The sequence below is a fragment of the Procambarus clarkii genome, chromosome 18 (genome assembly GCF_040958095.1).
Source record: "Procambarus clarkii isolate CNS0578487 chromosome 18, FALCON_Pclarkii_2.0, whole genome shotgun sequence".
Taxonomy (NCBI): domain Eukaryota; kingdom Metazoa; phylum Arthropoda; class Malacostraca; order Decapoda; family Cambaridae; genus Procambarus; species Procambarus clarkii.
This window is the reverse complement of record NC_091167.1, coordinates 44,152,384-44,172,723: the sequence shown is the minus strand read 5'-3', so window position 1 is coordinate 44,172,723 and position 20,340 is coordinate 44,152,384. Positions and strand designations below refer to the sequence as shown.

Sequence of the window (20,340 nt, the reverse complement as noted above, 5' to 3'; positions counted from 1 at the left end):
TACTAAGGCTGCATGTTCCTAGGGTCACCTTTCCTAGGTGCCCGGTAAATACTGCCCTTGCAGTTTGGGGTTACCTTTCACAAACTATTCGAGACTACCTCCGCAGGGTTCTTTTGCTGCTCGGTGATTGCCCGCCCTTGGGGTCAGCTAAGGGTTTTTTCCTACACCTGTTTGGCCTTGGGTAGGAGGTAGTAGCGTTGCTGGTAGGGGCGCAAAGTACTGTGTAGCTGTTTTATACTATGCATAACAGCCGGTTCTGTTCCTCCTGCAGACGTTGTGCTTTAGAGAGGTGTTTCTTTTCTTTTGTTTTTTTTTTTTGCCTGGTGGGGGGTATGCCTGGTGTGGCTGTAGGACCACTTGTATTATTTTGGTGAACCTCCACTAGGTTCTCGTGATTGCACACGTTGCAGGGGTTCTGCTTTTGTTTGTTTGTTTGTTTGGTAGTTCTGGGATAACCGGTTAGCAGTACCTTGCCTGGGCTTCCCTTAGCAGTCAGCCTAAGGGCCATGGAAATCCCCATTAGGGCTCCTTAGTCCGATGGCTGCAGCCTCCGAGTTCTATCTCCCTTCGTGTGAGTTTGAAGGTTGCTCTGTTCCCTTGTCTCAGGATGACACTCACCATTTTTGCCTGCGCCATGCTGCCTGTTGGGTCGATGACACCTTTGACCTGGAGTTCTGCAAGTGGTGTTCCTTGCTTGTACTCCAGTTTACCCAGTCCACTGTTATTGATGTTTGGGTGCAGGCAGCTTCCACTTTGCATGTGAGGTTTCGGTTGCTGCAACGAGCTAGGTTGGTTGCCTTTCCGGATGCCCTGCGGCTGCTCCGCTTGGGTTATAGGGACCTGTACTTGGGGGCGTTAGTCATCTTGACTTTTGTTTCGTCTGTGCCCTCTTGTCCTTCCCCTGCTGTAGTTCATCCTGCTCCCCCTTCCCCCTGCTCCCCAAAATCTTAAGGTTTCGGAGTCTGGGCAAGGCTTTCTTGGTGGCGAGACTCCTTCCAAAATAGCATTAACTGATCTTCAGTTATTAAGACTCGTATAACTAATAATTTGTAATGCATCATAATTTCAGACTGTCCAGTCTTGAAAAAGAACTTCGCATGTGGTGCACCCATAATAAAGATCTGGTGCTGCCATATCTTGCACATGTCAGAATTATGGAATTTACAAATGAATACAGAAGGCTTTTGAAGAATGCTCTGAGAGGTGATGCAAATAAAGAGGTTAGTGTAATTTTGATAAATTTTATTTTGCCATCCTTATTTGTACAGTATATTCAATTGGTAGTGACCTGGAAAGTGCATGTCAGGGACTAAAAATGTAACTATCCGATATTTTATAGTCATCATTCCTCTTCTTTCCATCCTGCTGACCCTCTGACTAACTGCAAATATTGTTAAATTTTGTCTACCTCAATAATCATTCTCTTGATCTATTTGCATTGGCTAATTTTACTTTTAAATCTCCTATGGTTTATTAGGTCTTTGAGCTATACCACTGAATTGCTTCCTAAGGCAAAGAACCTCCTGACCTCAGAACAGGTTTATGCTTAGGCAAGTCGGTAATATGTATTCATAAACACAGCAGAGGATCTTTCCAAACTGTCCCTGGCAGGTCATACTGATAAGGAGCTTCATTTTTACACATTCTGCATCAATGTTATGGTGATGATGGCATTTTATAGTGATTGGAAGTATTTACTTAATTCATCATTATATAATGCAGGCATCTTAATAATGTTATTTTCTATTACCAGTATATTGAGGGTGATATAGTGTATTAATAAGTACAGCACAACCATAGCCATTGTCAGACCAAGGCTTGAGAGTTAAGGACAAAAATTATATTCACAACATATTAATGTTATAAAATTCATCGTACAAACCTTAGTAATAGCATCTGTTTAATTAATATTTTAGATGGTGAAAGAGATGATGGAAGTCATTGGTGTGAAAAAAGATGGCCCCATCATTCATCTCTTAGAGACAGACTTTGGCACAAGTAAAGCTGTATTAAGCAAAGCTACAGTGCTCGTCAGGCAGCGACCCATGCTTGTACTGGCAAAGTCAGAAGGAATCATAAAGGGCCGGTCCATTATACCAGAGGTAGGATTTAAATTTTTATTTACTTCACCTTACATTAATATTTGTTCCGTTCGTTTGACCAACACATATATATTTATGAAATCATTTGAGATATGTGGACTGTTAAAGAGTACTAGCTGAGGTATATTCAGACATTAGGCTGCCTCCTTGGTGGAGGCGGAGACAAATGGGCAAAATGTTTCTTTCACCCTGATGCCCCTGTTACCTAGTAGTAAATAAGTACCTGTGAATTAGACAGCTGCTATAGGCTGCTTCCTAGAGGGTGTGTAACAAAAAGGAGGCCTGGTCAAGGACCTGGTCGCGGGGACGCTAAGCCCCAAAATCATCTCAAGATAACCTCAAGATATGCAGGAGGGGTAATCATGAAGACCAGGAATTATTAGAAACACAGGTATATCATTTACTTATATGTTCATATGTTGATTCACTTTATATATATATATTACTCATCTACGAGGTTTATAGGTTTATCAGATGTTTTTAATCACAAACATGATTGTAGGGTGTTAAAATTTGTTGGGTAACTATGTTAGACAGCAGCATAGAGACGGTTTCTAGTGGCACAGTGGTAATACACTTGCCCTGCACCTCACGAATGATTTTGTCTAGGTTTGAGTCCTGACTAGGTACCAATCCTGAACTGTTTGTCTCTGTTCACCCAACAGTAATTGGGTACCTAGTTAAAATGTGTTCCAGGGAAAACGTGTGGGTAAGGCTTATCATGGAAGGGATAGCTCTCAGCCTGCTAACATGAGTCAAGTTGTCTGTATCTGTAACTGCCATGTAAAAAAAACTGTAGTCACTTGTAAATAAGGTAAAAATGAAGTACTGCATTGAGAAAATTGATGTGTGGCAATAAGCTGGAATAAAGTCAATATGTAATAGCATACAAGAATGATGAATTGCAAGGAAAACATACACAAATTAGGCACAAAGGGCTGTAGGTTAGGAAGGTAACTAGCATGCATGAAAGGGATAGTGGGAAATGGCATAAAACATGAAAATAAAAAAAAGAGAGAGACTGGGCTGAAACTTTCATACTTAGGAGCTTTCTGTTTAGATGAAACATCCTGATGGATGTGTTGACTCCTTCAGGAGAACAGCAGCAGCAGCTACTCTTATGTTCTGTGTCTTTTCATTTCTCTTTCTGTATTTGGAGTTTTCACTATGTTCTTAAACTTATCATATTTCAGGGAATGTTATCGTGTGGTGTCTCGGCAACTGCATGGATGACGTGTGTGAGTAAAGTTTTAGGTGGCAAAGTGACAGCTCCAAGAGGTCAGAATCCTTTACTTGTATGCAATTTTAGAAGCAAAAAAGCTGATTATTCACATATAGGAAGCAAGCTAAAGAAGGCACTTGAAGATTCCAAGTATTACATTGACAAATTTTTGTAGAACACCCTATTTCATCAGTCAACTAAATTTGTTTATATATCACATCCAGTGCAACTTAAGGATAAGGAATTTTTGTTTTTATTTCAGAACCGTTATATTTCTAGGACATTTTTGTGTACAAAATAATAGAATAAAAAAATTAAACAAATCATTGTACATATTTATAAAATGTATATACTGTACAGTATATTTATTACCCAGATGAAAACTCAACATTTTCTTGTATTAATATGCAACTTTTTTAGTGGCCTTTTACAAAGCAAAGGCAACCATGAATTTACTTTGCAGTTGGCAAAATTAAATCTAGCATTACTTTAACTTACTAAGGGCAGCTTGCAGAAAGGAAGCAACTTTCTGATAGGAGTCAGAGTTTCTGCAATACAAGAAAGTTTTATTTAAATGTCATTATTAAGAATTACAAATTAAAAGCATATAATAGAAACAGCAAAAATTTTTCTATGGTGGAATCCTCCCAGCAAAAAATCATATTTATCCAATAATCAAAAGAAAGCACCAAGCAGGGAATAATATGCATCATCGTCAGTGTTGCTGGATCTTCAAATGACATTAAATATTGCTGAGGATGCCAATACAAGAACAAAAGCACATAAGGCACATATCCTTGTTGACCTTGTGTGCTAGTCATACTGGCTTGGCTCTTTCTCCTCATAATTACCTTGTCACCCTTGTGTGTTTCCCTCAGTTTCTTTTATGTACTGATTAGCTCTCATCTTTCTTTTCTACTTTAAGATTGTGATGTAATCCCTTAATCTGTGCCCTCTCAATTCTAGTACTAGTCTAGTTACAAGTAATATTCAAAACAATGTCCCAACACTAAAAGGTGTTAACCTTTACACTGCTCCAATTGCTTGAGAGCAATTGGCCCATATGCTTCAATCACCTGGAGATAATTTAAGGTGGCCATTATATTAACCACCGTGCTGCGCTGGCTTAAAATACCCTTTATGACATTCCCGCTGTGCGCATAAAATAAATTCTTTGCAAAAAAATATCTTTCCTTCCAAAAGTGTTAAAATAACTGTCCCTGATCACATGTATGTTGAAAATATTTCACAAATGTACTTAGGCCGCAATGATGTCCAGGCTCGGTGGTCACCCATGCCATAGACTCCCGGAGCAGGAATCCAAGTGCAGATGGATCTTCGCTTCTGTTCCCTACATTGAGTGTTCTTGCAAACAACGCAAGCATGTTTAACCCTTCTCTCATGTGCCTGTGCTTGGCATATAACCAAGCTTGTGTACAGCAGTACACAAGCTTGTTAGTGGTGTTCCATAATACATGAAGGTGTAGAGAATTTGAAAAGAAACTAAGAGTCAAGAAATAAGTAAAAGTGAATGAAAAATCTGGGCTAGAAATGTTGTTCTTCATATAAAACAGAAAAACAACAACAAAGATGGACGCCATCACAGGAGAGGACAGCACACCAACAAATGTATTTTTTGAAGGATTCTCAGCACAAGATATAATGAATGGTGGTTTTCTTGGCAGGTTAGTGATTATGGAGAACATGCTAAAGAATTATGAAGAAAAGGTAATTAAATTAGAACAAGAAAATGAAGGTCTCAAGATTGAGTTTTGTAATTTAACCACTTAACTTCGCCAACCGAGTATTCTCAGTCGGTGGGAAACTGCGCCAACCGATAAAACTTTTTGATTTTTCGGTACCCATTCTAAATGTGTACAAGGTTGGTTGTGTACGAAATGGACTCTTAGGACCTCCAGTGAGAGGCAGCCATCTTGGAAAAAATTCCCAGAATGCCCTAGGGCTGCTGGCTGGGTTAGTACTGAGTGAGCAACCATGGGTGGCACATGCGCCTCTGGCTCCCAAACACCTGTCCGACATGGTGTTGAAAGATAATGCTCTGTCGGTGAAATTCTTATTGTTTGAAGAACATAAAGGTCATAATATTGGTGAAGCTTGGCACAATAAGGATCTAACACAAAGGTCCCCCTCCCCTCCCAAACCTGGGGAGGGGCCGACACCAAATCCAACTCGTATGCAGAGGGGGGGAAAGAAAACCCCACACCTTGTAACAACAAGCCCTGCTCAGAGGGAAGAAAAACCCAGGCGGGGTCCAACTGGGGCCCCAAGGCTCCCAAGTCAGCCCCTCCACAGCCTCAAGGTCTTTCACAACAGAACCCGGAGCCGAGTCCTCTCCCCAAGCCCCGACCCCACAAGGCAAGGACGGAGCAGCTGTAGAAGCCGGAAGAAAGGGGGCCTACTGGTCAGACCCAGAAGACCCCCCCGGAAGGGGCATCCCCCGAAGCTGCCCAAGTCTCAAGATCAAGTAACCCCTGCTCCGACTCCGAAACCCTCAGACGCTTCAGGGCCGGAAGCAGGGGCGGGGGGGAGACCAGAATGAACAGAAGGGGAAGGACAAGGAGGTGCGGACTGAACCAGGATCGAAGCGATCCCCACCCCCAAGTACGGGTCTCGAAAAGCAAAGCGAGGCAGCCCCGGGGCATCCGGGTGAGCAACCAACCTAGAGCATTGCAACAGACGAAGCCTAGCTTGCAATGCACGCGCCGCCTGTACCCGAATAGAATCATCAGAGGATTGGGTAAATTGAGTCACAAGCAAGCAGCAACACTCACAGGACTCAGGGTCGAAAGTATCACCGACCCAACAGGCAGCGTGGCAGAGGCAAAAACAATGAGGGTCACCCCGAGACAAGGGGACCGAGCAACCCTCAAACTTGCACACAGCGAGCGGGGACTCCGGGGTCATAGCCATCAGACTCGCACGCCCCCTAGGAGATTCCCAGAGTCCTGAGCGTTTACTTTAAGAGGACTGGCGCTCAGGTAGTCTCAGGCAGGGCGCTGCTAACCGGCGCCCAAAACTACCAAGCGAACTTCTATAGCTGTGCCCCAGGGACGTGTACACTCACGGGGACCTAGCAGGGGGCGACACCGAGGAGAACCGTGGAAGGGCAAACACCAGTGGAATAATAGGGCAGAATCCCCCCACCAGGCAAAAAGGAAAAGAAAAACAAAACCCCGCAAGAGGACAGCGAACCCCAAGGAACAGAGCTGGGCGCTATGTCGAGAATACAAAGCTGTGCACCACCCTGCACCCCTACCAGTGCAAACTGCCTCTTAGCTGCAGGTAACAAGGGAGAACAGAACACCCAAGAGCCCAACAGGCGCCCTAAAAGGTAAAACGGACCAGCAGAGGCAGATCCCGAGGAGCCTGTGGAAGGTGGCCCCTAAGGCAGTACTTACAGGGAACCTAGGGAAGGCAGCCCTAGGCGCATGCAGCCTGAGTACTGTAGATAACTCCCGGCTCTCGCACCCACAAAAACAAACACTACACGCAAAACACAGTGCTGTAGCGACACTAGAGCCAGAGCACACGACCTTTGCCTATAGCATCAGCATCAAGAACTGAGGTGTAGGTAGCCAGCGTGGAGAGTCTGGGGCTCCCCCTTCCCCCTCCCGGGGATGGGGGGGGAGCTGCGCAGACAGCGGTGCGGCGACGTGTGACGTCACTAGATTGATTGTTTTCTGTTGGGGAGTTCTATCCACTAGTTCGGCTTTTGGTAGCAGTTTTAACCAGAATAGGGGTTTGTTTTGAGGCGCTTACCTTTCTGGCTGCCTGTTCCAGTCGATGGCAGACATAGAATACTTCCAACCACACGGGGGTTTCTATAGGCCATTGCTCCCCTTGCCTCTCTGAGGGTGCCCGGTTTTGGCCAGTGGTCCTCGGTAGGCCTAAGAACTCCATACACATGACTGATGCCAAAGTTTGACATTAGCATATCAGCCTGGGAAAGCTCCAGGGAGCCGACTTGGCTCCCCCCAGAAAAGACATTACAGAAAACATACCTATTTAATGGCTTGCAGATATCAAGGTGAGTTGAATCTGCTTCATAAAATACTCCAATTCCAGGATCTAAAATAAAAGTATAAAAGTTGGAGATTATTTAAAATTAATTTATAACAATTTAGATTACTTGAATTAACTGCAATTTGTAGCACAAAGTACAGCAGACATCACAAGCTTATGCAAGAAATTTTTTTGCTATTATTAGCCAAACACATTAATTTCTCAGTGTAATATGTCTGTTAGCCAAAACTAAAGATTATAACCAATCATACAATTTAACTTTTATCCTCAATCTGAAAGTTACAACTGACCCAAGTTGTCCCCACTGCACACAGTGTACAGATTATAAACTAAAGATTATAACCAATCATACAATTTAACTTTTATCCTCAATCTGAAAGTTACAGCTGACCCAAGTTGCCCCCACTGCACACAAAGTACAGCAGACATCACAAGCTTATGCAAGAAATTTTTTTGCTATTATTGGCCAAACACATTAATTTCTCAGTGTAATATGTCTGCTAGCCAAAACTTAAGATTATAACCAATCATACAATTTAACTTTTATCCTCAATCTGAAAGTTACAGCTGACACAAGTTGTCCCCACTGCGCACTTCTTCCAAAATAATTATATGTCCCGTGGATGCCACAGGGAACGGACACTGGAAGGAGACTCTGCCGGCCACTCTGCCAACATCTAGTGACATCCTGACCCCACCGTGCCCAAACTCAAGAGTGTGCAGTGTGAACATCCTGGGAAGGTGTGAGAGTGGCGGGGAGTGCCCAGGGTGAACCATCGCAACCAAAAACAAAAGAACTGGTAGTGTGGAATCATCTGAATTGCAGTGAGGGCCACACAAGCATGCCCTGAGGGGGTCCCTCAGTTATAGTGGGGGGAGGGGGGAGGGGAAGGTGTTGTTGTGCGGTCAATGTGAGGGGGGGAGTGACCCGTGTGTAATTGTTTATGAAAATATCACTGAAAAATAGATACCTCGGCTCTCGGGAAGCAGCTATAGTGTTTTAAGTGCATCGAGTACACAGTGAACCAGTTTACAAGTGTATGATATTGTGCAGTGATATACCACAAAATTATATAAATGTGTTAGTGTAACCCCTCTCCCTCCCCCCCCCATTCCCTCAAGTGTGTACTGTCGCCCAACCCACAAGTCGAGAGATGCCAATCTCCCCCCACCCTGCCCCACCCAACCGCGACCGCCGCCTCGCTGCGTCCACCCCCATGCTACGTCCACCCCCCATGCTACATCCACCCAGCGTCCACCCAGCATCCACCCAGTGCCCACCCAGCATCCACTCAACGTCCACCCAGTGCCCGCCAATGTCGCAGATCGCAACTTACAGCCAGGCTTCTCTCAGCCAAGAGGAGCCATCAATCAACGACAGGTACGGCACATGTCAAGAGTGTGACAAGGTGTGTCGCCTTCAGCGTAACGGGGATGTGCGCAAGCATGCCCACAACAGAACCAATTGTCCGGGTATGTGGCACCCTCCCAAAGAGTGTATCAATCAAGGTCACACACCAGCAGTCAGGTAAAACACCTCCAACAGCCTAACAGAAGGAGAGGGGGGCATCTATCTAGACCTGAAAAAGGCTTTCGAGAGAGTTCCCCATAAGAGGTTGTTCTGGAAACTGGAACATATTGGAGGGGTGACAGGTAAGCTTAACATGGATGAAAAATTTTCTGATAGAAAAATGAGGGCAGTAATCAGAGGCAATGTATCGAACTGGAGAAATGTCACGAGTGGGGTACCACAGGGTTCAGTTCTTGCACCGGTAATGTTCATTGTCTACATAAACAATCTACCAGTGGGAATACAGAATTATATGAACATGTTTGCTGATGATGCTAAGATAATAGGGAAGATAAGAAACCTAGATGATTGTCATGCCCTTCAAGAAGACCTGGACAAAATAAGTATATGGAGCACCACTTGGCAAATGGAATTTAATGTGAATAAATGCCATGTTATGGAATGTGGAATAGGTGAACATAGACCCCTCATAACCTATAAATTATGTCAGAAATCTTTAAAGAATTCTGACAAAGAAAGGGATCTAGAGGTGGTTCTAGATAGAAAACTGTCACCTGAGGACCACATTAAGAACATTGTGCGAGGAGCCTATGCTACACTTTCTAACTTTAGAATTGCTTTTAAATACATGGATGGAGAAATACTAAAGAAATTGTTCACGACTTTTGTTAGACCAAAGCTGGAATATGCAGCAGTTGTATGGTGCCCATACCTTAAGAAGCACATCAACAAACTGGAAAAGGTGCAACGACATGCCACCAAGTGGCTCCCAGAACTGAAGGACAAGAGCTACGAGGAGAGGTTAGAGGCATTAATTATGCCAAAACTAGAAGACAGAAGAAAAAGAGGTGATATGATCACTACATACAAAATAGTAACAGGAATTGATAAAATCGACAGGGAAGATTTCCCGAGACCTGGAACTTCAAGAACTAGAGGTCATAGATTTAAACTAACGAAACAAAGCTGCCGGAGAAATTTAAGAAAATTCACTTTTGTAAACAGAGTGGTGGATGGTTGGAACAAGTTAGGTGAGAAGGCGGTGGAGGCCAAGACCGTCCGTAGTTTCAAAGCATTATATGACAAAGAGTGCTGGGAAGACAGGACACCACAAGCGTAGCTCTCATCCTGTAACTACACTTAGGTAATTACTAAAAGAATAGGGTGGTAGAAGAAGACTGCCGGGTAGAAGACAATATCAAAGTGTTCAGTGAGGATCCACAAGGTCTTCTCTGAGTACTCTTTATTTTCTTCTCTGAGGCTATGGGACCCTACACTTGTATATGAGGTGGTACCCATTTTAGATTATGTAATATATATATTTTTGTTCTTTAAGAATGTCATTTTACTAAAATTCTAGTTTTACCCTTTCCCTTTCTTCCTAATTAAGAAAGCCAAGCTCATTAGCAAATCTAAGCTTTATATGAAAGAAATTGGACACTTAATTTTTTTTTTTATATATTTACCCCAGACCTGCATACAAATTATTTTAAATATAGAAGAGCTATCATCAATTTTATATTTTAATCATATCATATATTTATACAAAGATTTTTATATCAAAATTTAATATTGCAGATCTCTACCAGCACTATTTTGGCATGAATATCCAAATTCAAAAGCCCCTTTTTGTTTATTTAAAACTTAAACTTAATTATTTTTCACATTGTAGATTATAAAACCAGAGTTGCAAAACATACAACTGCAAGGTTCAGAAAGAGAGCTCTAGTCATATAGAAAGCCAGTGGTGCTGCCACCTTATAGTGGCTACCTGAGGTTACCTTGAGGTGCTTCCGGGGCTCAGCGTCCCCGCGGCCCGGTCATCGACCAGACCTCCTGGTTGCTGGACTGATCAACCAGGTTGTTAGACGCGGCTGCTCGCAGCCTGACAGGAACTAGAAAATTCGTAACTGATGGGTGGATCATTGTGGAGTAGTCTGTTGCCGTTCCTTATTCTCCCCCTGGACCGTTTTTTTCACAGGTTTTTTTTTTTTTTTTATTCTATGATTCTCTGGGACCATGGGGCCTTCTTCCTTATGCTCTGGTTTTTTACTCTTCCTCCCCCATCCATATGGACAAACTCCTTTCCAATCTTTGTTCTATCTGCACAGCCATCTTTCTGTTGAGAAGCTGCAGAGAGCTACTGAGGTGGCAATCCCATAAATTAAGGGATATATGAAATGAAATGGCCCTTTCTGGTCGGTCACTCTACAATTACCTGTTCTCGCCCTGTAATTTCTTCCTTTCTTTTCATGTTTTGGGCTTTAGTACTGGTGGGTGGTGGATTGGGATACCAAGCAGGATGAGCTGCCAGCTAGGTTTGTTAACTTATTGTCAACTATCATGTAGATGAGAAAATGATGCAATTTCTTTCAAGCACTGGCCTCCTTTGTTTAATTGAACTTACTGCATCATTTTCTTTGGTTTTTAGATCTACAGTACCTGTATATCCAATTCCTTTCTCCCCTATCCTCATTGAGGGAACTAAGTTATTCTGGTCCTGGTTCCCAGTAGGCCTATGTCTCAAAAGGCCTATCAACCTGAAAGCTTAGTTGAGCTACTGAAGGGCTGACTATAAATACATTCAATATCATTTTATTTATATATACTGTACCAGTATATAACTCAAGTCTTAGTATTGATATTACCCTAAAATGTATTACAGTGCTAAATATAAATCAACACATTAACATATGCCCGAAATATTTGCTTGCTGTCTAGTCGAGTTCGTTCTCGACGCACAATCAAGAATCCTGGGCATTACAGAAATAGTTGGGCACATTTCCTTTCACCTAATGCTTCTGTTCACCTAGCAGTGAGTAGGTACTTAGGAGTTAGTCAGCTTGTAGAGTTGCACCCTGGACGGGGTCAGAAACTCAGCCTAAGGAGCCGGTCGGCCGAGCGGACAGCATGCTGGACTTGTGATCCTGTGGTCCTGGGTTCGATCCCAGGCGCCGGCGAGAAACAATGGGCAGAGTTTCTTTCACCCTATGCCCCTGTTACCTAGCAGTAAAATAGGTACCTGGGTGTTAGTCAGCTGTCACGGGCTGCTTCCTGGGGGTGGAGGCCTGGTCGAGGACCGGGCCGCAGGGGACACTAAAGCCCCGAAATCATCTCAAGATAGATCTCAAGATTGGGAGGAGAGGGGGCTTGATAAAAGCCAAATGTGTATGAATACACACTGGCTTCCTGTCCCCCAACACAATGAATTATAAAAGAATTATTAATGGCCTTATGATAAATATATTTAACTATGTAATGAATATAAACAATGTAGAGAGTAAGTCACAACATGGCTAGACACCCAAACCACATATCTGAAAACAAAGGAAGTAACAATGATTCAGTGTGTAACGTAACCAATGTAACATACCCTACAAATATTTGTTATCAAAATTATTTATTATTATTATAGAGAAAATACTGTACACTGCAATTCTCTGCTGCTTGTGCACAAAGTAGTATTTTTGTACAACAATAAACTGGATGCAGTCTTCTTACCTCCAAACTCAGATGGAACAAAATGCAGAGGATAACCAGTAGTTTTGTGCAGTACAGGTGCAGATTCATTTAATGTTAAAACAGCAATATCCTGAGCTTTTACTAGACTTGTAAATGACTTATGGAGGAGGTGTAGGGCTTGATTGTCTGCAGGATTATAAAAAGAATGTTTCTCTCTTAATATCAATTACATTAAAAACAAGTTAATACTGTAATATCTATTACACTGAATATATACAGTAGTCTGCATTGGTCAGATGAACAGGAGATGCTTAAAAGACCTCTGACCTAACTCGAGCCAAATGAAATGATAAAATAAACTCTAAAAACAAAACTATAATAATTTTGAAGGTGAACCCAATACAGTACCTGGACACTTTATGTATAAATGTACTAAAACAAATGTTTAGCTGTAACCCACATCGTTTTTCAAGGTACTGTATACAATGTTCTCATTGTACACAGTACCTTGAGAAAGGTTCTTTTTGAACATAAAATTAATTATTATATATCACGCCATGGGTCCCAAGAAACTCAGTGGAAAGGTTCAACCTAAGAAAACACATGTGAGGATGACTATAGAGGGAAAAACAAGAGATTATTCATAGTGAATGAATGTGATGTCTCACTAGAGACAAGTGTTAAAATGTAGGGAAAGACAAGTGTCTTTCGAAAAATTCCTAGTAAGACAAGCAAGCAGTGAGCCACAACCAGGTCCTAGTGATATGCAGGCAAAACATATTAGAGAGTGTACCCCAGAGAAGTCATCACTGTCTGATGTTATAATGGAAGGGGACTCTTCCAAACAGTAACACCTCTCCTTCCCCTCCCCCCTTCCTCACCGTCTTTCATATGCAAATAAGAGTCCTCAATAAAGGTAAGATACATATTATAGCTAGAACAAAGAGAGTGGTATTCGATATAAAATGTATTTTTAAATTTATATTTTTGGGGATGTGGAATGGATTAATTCGATTTACATTATTTCTTATGGGAAAATTCGTTTCAAGTTACGAATTTTCATGTTACTACCCATCTCTGGGAATGGATTAAATTCGTAAGTGGGGGTACCACTGTATATTGGATTTTTCTTTCACCTTCATTCAAGAGTAATATAGATACTTCAGGAAAAGGTACTATAGATAAGAAGGCATGGTGATTGTGGCAAGAGGCATGTGGCTTGCACATTATGGCATTGGTATTAGTGCTGTTTCTGGCATGTAGTTTACAAATAAAATGGGAAGCAGTGAAAAGAATAGTGGTAAAAAAAATGAAACCTTCTAAGCAGGAGGATTTGCATGATGATGATTACCACTAATTTATGCAGCATTGTAGCCTGGAGCTACACAGGCTGGCTGTGTATACAATTACAGTCTGTAGCTCAAAGAATGACATTAACCATGGGCTCTGAAGACTTCAAGGCCAGTTCAAGGTGACTGCAAAAATTTAACAGGTGGTGTGACTTACGCAACCTGTTAAATACTTTAACTTCATTTAGTCACCTATGGGTTATTAAGAACAAGAGGTCATAGATTTAAACTAGCTAAACACAGATGCCGAAGAAATATAAGAAAATTCACTTTCGCAAACAGAGTGGTAGATGGTTGGAACAAGTTAAGTGAGAAGGTAGTGGAGGCCAAGACCGTCAGTAGTTTCAAAGCGTTATATGACAAAGAGTGCTGGGAAGACGGGACACCACGAGCGTAGCTCTCATCCTGTAACTACACTTTGGTAATTACACACACACACACACACACACACACACACACACACACACACACACACACACACACACACACACACACACACACACACACACACACACAGAGTTAACAGAGGTTGAAAATGGGAAATAGATTCACGGAAGATGAAAAGGAAATGTGTGAAACACTAAATGAAAAGTTCCAAAGTGTGTTTGTACAAAATGAAATCTTTAGGGAACCAGATACAATAAGAATTCCAGAGAACAACATAGAGCACATAGAGGTGTCTAGAGACGAAGTGGAAAAAATGCTCAAGGAGCTAAGTAAGAACAAAGCAGTTGGTCCAGATGGAGTTTCACCATGGGTTCTGAAAGAATGTGCACCTGAGCTCAGCATTCCATTTCAACTGATTTTTCAGGCATCCCTGTGTACAGGAGCTGTAGCTGATGTGTGGAAAAAGGCTAACATAGTTCCAATCTACAAAAGTGGAAACAGGGAAGACCCCCTTAATTATAGACCTGTATCATTGACAAGTGTAATAGTCAAAATATTGGAAAAAATAATTAAAACTAAATGGGTAGAACACTTGGAGGAAAACACTATAATATCAGACAGACAGTATGGTTTTCGATCTGGAAGATCCTATGTAACGAACTTGCTCAGTTTTTATGATCGAGCCACAGAGATTTTACAGGAAAGAGATGGTTGGGTTGACTGCATCTATCTGGACCTAAAAAAGGCTTTCGACAGAGTTCCCCATAAGAGGTTGTTCCGGAAACTGGAACATATTGGAGGAGTGACAGGTAAGCTACTAACATGGATGAAAAATTTCCTGACAGAAAAATGAGGGCCATAATCAGAGGCAAGGTATCGGATTGGAGGAATGTCACGAGTGGAGTACCTCAGGGTTCAGTTCTTGCACCGGTAATGTTCATTGTCTACATAAACGATCTACCAGTGGGAATACACAATTACATGAACATGTTTGCTGATGATGCTGAGATGATGCTAAGGGAAGATAAGAAACTTAGATGATTGTCATGCCCTTCAAGAAGACCTGGACAAAATAAGTATATGGAGCAATACTTGGCAAATGGAATTTAATGTGAATAAATGCCATGTTATGGAATGTGGAATTGGAGAACATAGACCCCACCTAACCTATAAATTATGTGAGAAATCTTTAAAGAATTCTGATAAAGAAAAGGATCTAGGGGTGGTTTTAGATAGAAAAATGTTACCTGAGGACCACATTAAGAACATTGTGCGAGGAGCCTATGCTACACTTTCTAACCTTAGAATTGCTTTTAAATACATGGATGGAGAAATACTAAAGAAATTGTTCACGACTTTTATTAGACCAAAGCTGGAACATGCAGCGGTTGTATGGTGCCCATATCTTAAGAAGCACATCAACAAACTGGAAAAGGTGCAACGACATGCCACTAAGTGGCTCCCAGAACTGAAGGACAAGAGCTACAAGGAGAGATTAGAGGCATTAAATATGTAAAAACTAGAAGATAGAAGAAAAAGAGGCGATATGATCACTACGTTCAAAATAGTAACAGGAATAGATAAGATTGATAGGGAAAAATTCCTGAGACTCGGAACTTCAAGAACAAGAGGTCATAGATTTAAACTAACGAAACAAAGCTGCCGGAGAAATATACGAAAGTTCACTTTTGTAAACAGAGTGGTAGACGGTTGGAACAAGTTAAGTGAGAAGGTGGTGGAGGCCAAAAGCGTCAGTAATTTCAAAGCATTATATGACAAAGAGTGCTGGGGAGACGGGACACCACGAGCGTAGCTCTCATCCTGTAACTACACTTAGGTAATTACACACACACATAGGGAGTGAAAAATAAGAAGAGGGAGAACAAGTTCCTGAAGATTGCATACACCAACATAGATGGAGTAAGATCGAAGATACTGGAGTTAAGTGATGTAATACAGTTGCAGACACCAGACATTGTTGCACTCACGGAGACAAAACTTGAAGCTGTTATTTTAAATGAGGTCATATTCTCAAGGGACTACTCAATTTGGAGACGGGACAGAAAAATTAGGAAAGGCGGTGGCGTTGCTGTGCTGGTGAAAGAACACCTAAAGGTGAACGAAATAATGACTGCCAATCCACAAGAAGTTGACATAATAGCACTAGAGATCTGCCATGAGGATGATAAACTAATGCTCATAAATGCATATAGTTCACCGCCAAGCAGCACATGGTTAAAGGAGGAGCTAGATAGTAAACGAGAAGGTTTTATAACAATAATGAGAGAGATCATAGCGAGAGCGGATAATGATAGATCACGACTGTTGATAGTCGGCGACTTCGACTTGATATCCATAGACTGGGAAGAATATGAAGCTAAAATAGAAGATTTTTGGACCTGTAAATTTGTAGACCTCATCCTGGAAACATTCTTGTATGAACATGTTAAACAAGCTACGAGGATGAGGGAACAGGACATTCCCTCCATGCTAGATTTGACATTTACCAGGAAGGAGGAAGAAATATTTGACATTCAGTACCTTCCTCCCTTGGGTGAAAGTAACCATGTCTTTTTGGGAATAAAGTATGCAATGCGTTATAATCTGGAAGAAAATAAAAAGGAAATAAAAAGACTTCTTCAAGCCAGGAAGACCCCGGAACCCCAGAAGGCAGAACCGGGCCACACGGGTCACACACGAGGTAACAAGGCCCCCCCGAACCCACATAGGGGTCCCCAAGAGGAAGAAACCTCTGGAATGAAACCAAAGAACCCAAAGGCTGGGTCTGGGCCCAAACACCAGGGCCCAGACCCAAACAGAAAAACCAGTGTAAAAACCAACACCCAGCTTCCCCAAAGGAACAGAAGACAGGCAGAACACCCTAGAAAAGCAAATAAATGGCAACAAGATGATAAAACCCCTGAAGGAGGTGAAGAAACTCACCTAAAACGCTAGCTCGCATACCCAGGCACCGGTAAACAAACCACAACGCCACCGGTGGCTAAGCGGGGAAGTAAACCGCAAAAAGAAAATGGCCACCAGAACAAGGCGCCGTGACTGACACCATAGATCAGCAAATACAGGAATTAAGCAGACGAGAGGGACAAAAACCCGCCCAGAAGCAGAAAACCCAGGCAGGGGCAAACAGCCCCAGAACTGCTAGCGGGCATCCCCCACAGCCCTGGGAACCCGCAACAAGAGGCCCCGGGGCAGTGCCGTTCTCCACACCCTCCGCCCATAAAGAAAAGATAAAGTCCAGGGGGAAAGGCAGCAAAGAAAAGGTCGCAGATGAGACACGGAAGCCTTGGCAGGAAAAACAGGCTCGAAAACCTCCGTTCCCAACCTGAGCGGGACAGCCCCCGAAGCCACCCGAGTTTTTGCCCCAACTGAACCCCGCTCCGATACCGAAACCCGCAGATGGTCAGGAGCCGGGAACAGGGAGGGAAATGGGTAAACAGCAACTAACCAAAATGGGGCCGTCCCAGGGCATCCAGGTAAGAAACCAACCTAGTGCATTACAGCAACCTAAACCAAGCTTGCAACGCGGATGCCGCCTGTACTCTGAACAGTAAGGACATCAGGAAAGTACTGGAGAACAAGCAGAGAACGCAACTCGCAAGACTCTGGGTCAAGGTGTCAGTGACTCAACAGGCAGCATGACGGAGGTAAAAGTGGCGACTGTCACCCGGAGACAAGGGCACAGAGACCAACGAACCCGCACAAGACGAGATGGAACCCGGAAGACACATCCAGTGGTCCACCGAGCCCCAACAGGGTTTTCCAGGGCCCGTAGGCTGACTGCTACGGGAAGTCCGGGCAAGGTGTTGCTAACCGGTTAACACCCAAAACTAACAAGGGGTAGATGCGAACACTGAAAACCCCTGAGACATGTACAATCACAGGGGCCTAGCAGAGGGCCACCAAATACTACCAGTGTAACTATAGCCATACTAGGCAAACCCGCACCAGGCAATGAAAATAAAAAGAAAAGAAAACCCCGCAAAAAGAACACTGTCCCCGTAGGCCGGGAACCGGTCGCCGCGTAGGTAGCAGGTTGCGCAATACCTTGACGCCCTAAGCAGCACAATACCAGCCCATACCCAAGGCCAAACTAGGGCCCCACGTCCCAGCTGGCCCCAAGGGTGTGGCAAATGCCAAGCAGCAAGAACCTCTACGGGAAAGATTCCCGAACACCCCAAGGAAGATAACCCTGTCATGCAGGGGCAGTACTCACAGGGCGCTTAGGGAAGGAAGCCCCTAAGTGCATACAGCCCCGGTACTGAAGAGGAACACCTGGCCACCTCACAACACAAAAACACAGCAGTGAGCGCCACGAAGGCAAACACCGCCTAGGAAACCGAGGCCAGAGAAACATCTGTCCCGGTTAACATTAGCTTACGAATTGGAGTGCTATGCAGCCATCGCGGTGAAATTCGCGCCCCCCTCCCCCTCTCGGGGAGGGCTGCGTGGATGAGCGGCACGGCAGTAGTGTGCTACGTTTGCTTGTTTGCTTGTTTCCTTGGGATTGTAGGGAGTTCTACCTCTCTGTTCGGTTTTTGTTGTTAGTTTCTTACCATGTGGAGTTTGTTTTGTTATGCCTACCTTTCTGGGTGCCTAACCCCAGTCAATGGCAGATATGGAAACCCCCCAACCACAGGGAGGTTTTCTAGGGCTATTGCTCCCTGAAACATCTCTGAAGGGGCCAGGTTCTGGCGCTGGTCCCTGGTAGGTCTGAACTCCATAGCTAATGTCCTGGTCTAATATAACATACATTAGCCCGATAAGCTCCAGGGTGCCGTAGGGGCTCCCCACAGAAATGTGAATTTACCTGTTCTCATTTCACATAGTTCTCTTGTTGGTTGTAACAAGAGACGAAGCACTCCTTGTGTAACATAAGTAGCCAAGGGGGAGCCATGGTGAGGAACGCTGAAGAACACTGTGGCCAAAGTCTCTTTGGCAAGACTGTTATTAACAACACATTGGCTGTTCTGCAAATATAATAAAGTTTTGAAGAGAAACTTATCTTTATCTCCATGTCTATAATATCTGTAACTTTATCCAAATTGTGCATATACAGTATCTTTCTAATTTATGTAAGTTAACAAATTAGTTACACTCCTTTAAGTGTCAGACAAAATTCATATAAAAACCATCATTAAATGTAATGAAACACCATTTTCTAGGTGAGACCCTGTGGCTCCCCAGCATCTCTCCCTCCATCCGGTCGGCTGTTCCTTTTCACATATTTTGACATCGAGCCTAAGAACTGGCAGGATTGGGTAGCCGGCGGAGGGTCTGGGGCTGCCCCTTCCCCATTACTTACCCAAAGATAAACAGAAAAGGGACTTACCCGGGCAGCGGTCGTTACTCACATCTTAACGTGATGTCGAGACAATTGGCTGCATTTGCTGACCTAATACAACACAGGATCGGCCAGGTGCAGGGTCACTGACCAGGTAGTGAGCAGCCAGGACCCTGTTCGACCTCCAAAAGCCCCGTGCCCGAATGTCAGCCCAGGACATGTTACAAAAAAACGGCAGCAAACGCAGAAAACTTACTAAAGTCGTGGGTGCGGGGATAAACCACAGGCTGGCTGGACTGAATAATCCTGCGGACGACCTGGGAGACCCAAACCCAGGAACTTGGAAGAAGGGAAACCAAGGCCGTTGCACACAAATAATGGAGTAAAGCCACAACTGGACACAACACATGATGCACCCCCGGTCTCACCAACCAAGCATCAACCACCCACGGGCCTCTCCGGAAAGCAGCAGTCTCATTCTTCATTCTTCAAATGAGGAGACGGCTGCAACCGAACAAACCTACCACCAGGACTGCAGGAACAGACACCCCTGCACCGGGGCAGAGCATGAAGCTCCCCGACCTGGCCTCCAGAGGCCGAAACCAACAGGAAGAGAGCCTTAGACAAACAATCCTGAACTAAGGGGACACCACAATCTGAGGGGAAGAGAGAGAGGAGGTCATCCGATCCAAAGACCAGATCAGCTTAAGCGGTGTACGATCAGGCCGGAGGTGAAACAACGTCCGAAACAGCTTACAGAATGGCGCCGAAGTAACATCAATGCCAAACACCAGCTGCAGCGGTTCTGCCAATGCCGCACGATACGAGGTGACAGTGTTAGGCATAAGATGATGGTCCTGAAACAACCACTGAAAGGCAGGATAAGACAACTCGAACTGAAAGAGAAGGAATACGACAAAGGGTCAGAAAGAACTGGAAGG

At 43.6% G+C, this 20,340-nt stretch overlaps 2 protein-coding genes across 6 annotated transcripts in view; one reads left to right on the top strand and one right to left on the bottom strand.

Annotated features, from left to right (window-relative positions):
- AlaRS-m (alanine--tRNA ligase, mitochondrial) overlaps positions 1-3,681 on the top strand; it is a 94,472-nt gene extending 90,791 nt beyond the window's left edge. For both annotated transcript variants that reach the window (XM_045736891.2, XM_069326567.1), the window contains 3 exons: positions 1,070-1,220; positions 1,917-2,102; positions 3,296-3,681. In XM_045736891.2, the coding sequence (XP_045592847.2) occupies positions 1,070-1,220; positions 1,917-2,102; positions 3,296-3,499 (541 nt within the window). In that variant the 3' untranslated portion in view covers positions 3,500-3,681. The remainder of the gene's footprint in view (positions 1-1,069; positions 1,221-1,916; positions 2,103-3,295) is intronic.
- Positions 3,569-20,340, bottom strand: part of LOC123754647 (protein SERAC1) — a 91,026-nt gene continuing 74,254 nt past the window's right edge. For all 4 annotated transcript variants that reach the window (XM_069326568.1, XM_069326571.1, XM_069326569.1 and 1 more), the window contains 4 exons: positions 18,926-19,085; positions 12,401-12,547; positions 7,347-7,413; positions 3,569-3,872 (listed from right to left, as the gene is read on the bottom strand). In XM_069326568.1, coding sequence (XP_069182669.1) covers positions 3,809-3,872; positions 7,347-7,413; positions 12,401-12,547; positions 18,926-19,085 — 438 coding nt within the window. In that variant the 3' untranslated portion in view covers positions 3,569-3,808. The remainder of the gene's footprint in view (positions 3,873-7,346; positions 7,414-12,400; positions 12,548-18,925; positions 19,086-20,340) is intronic.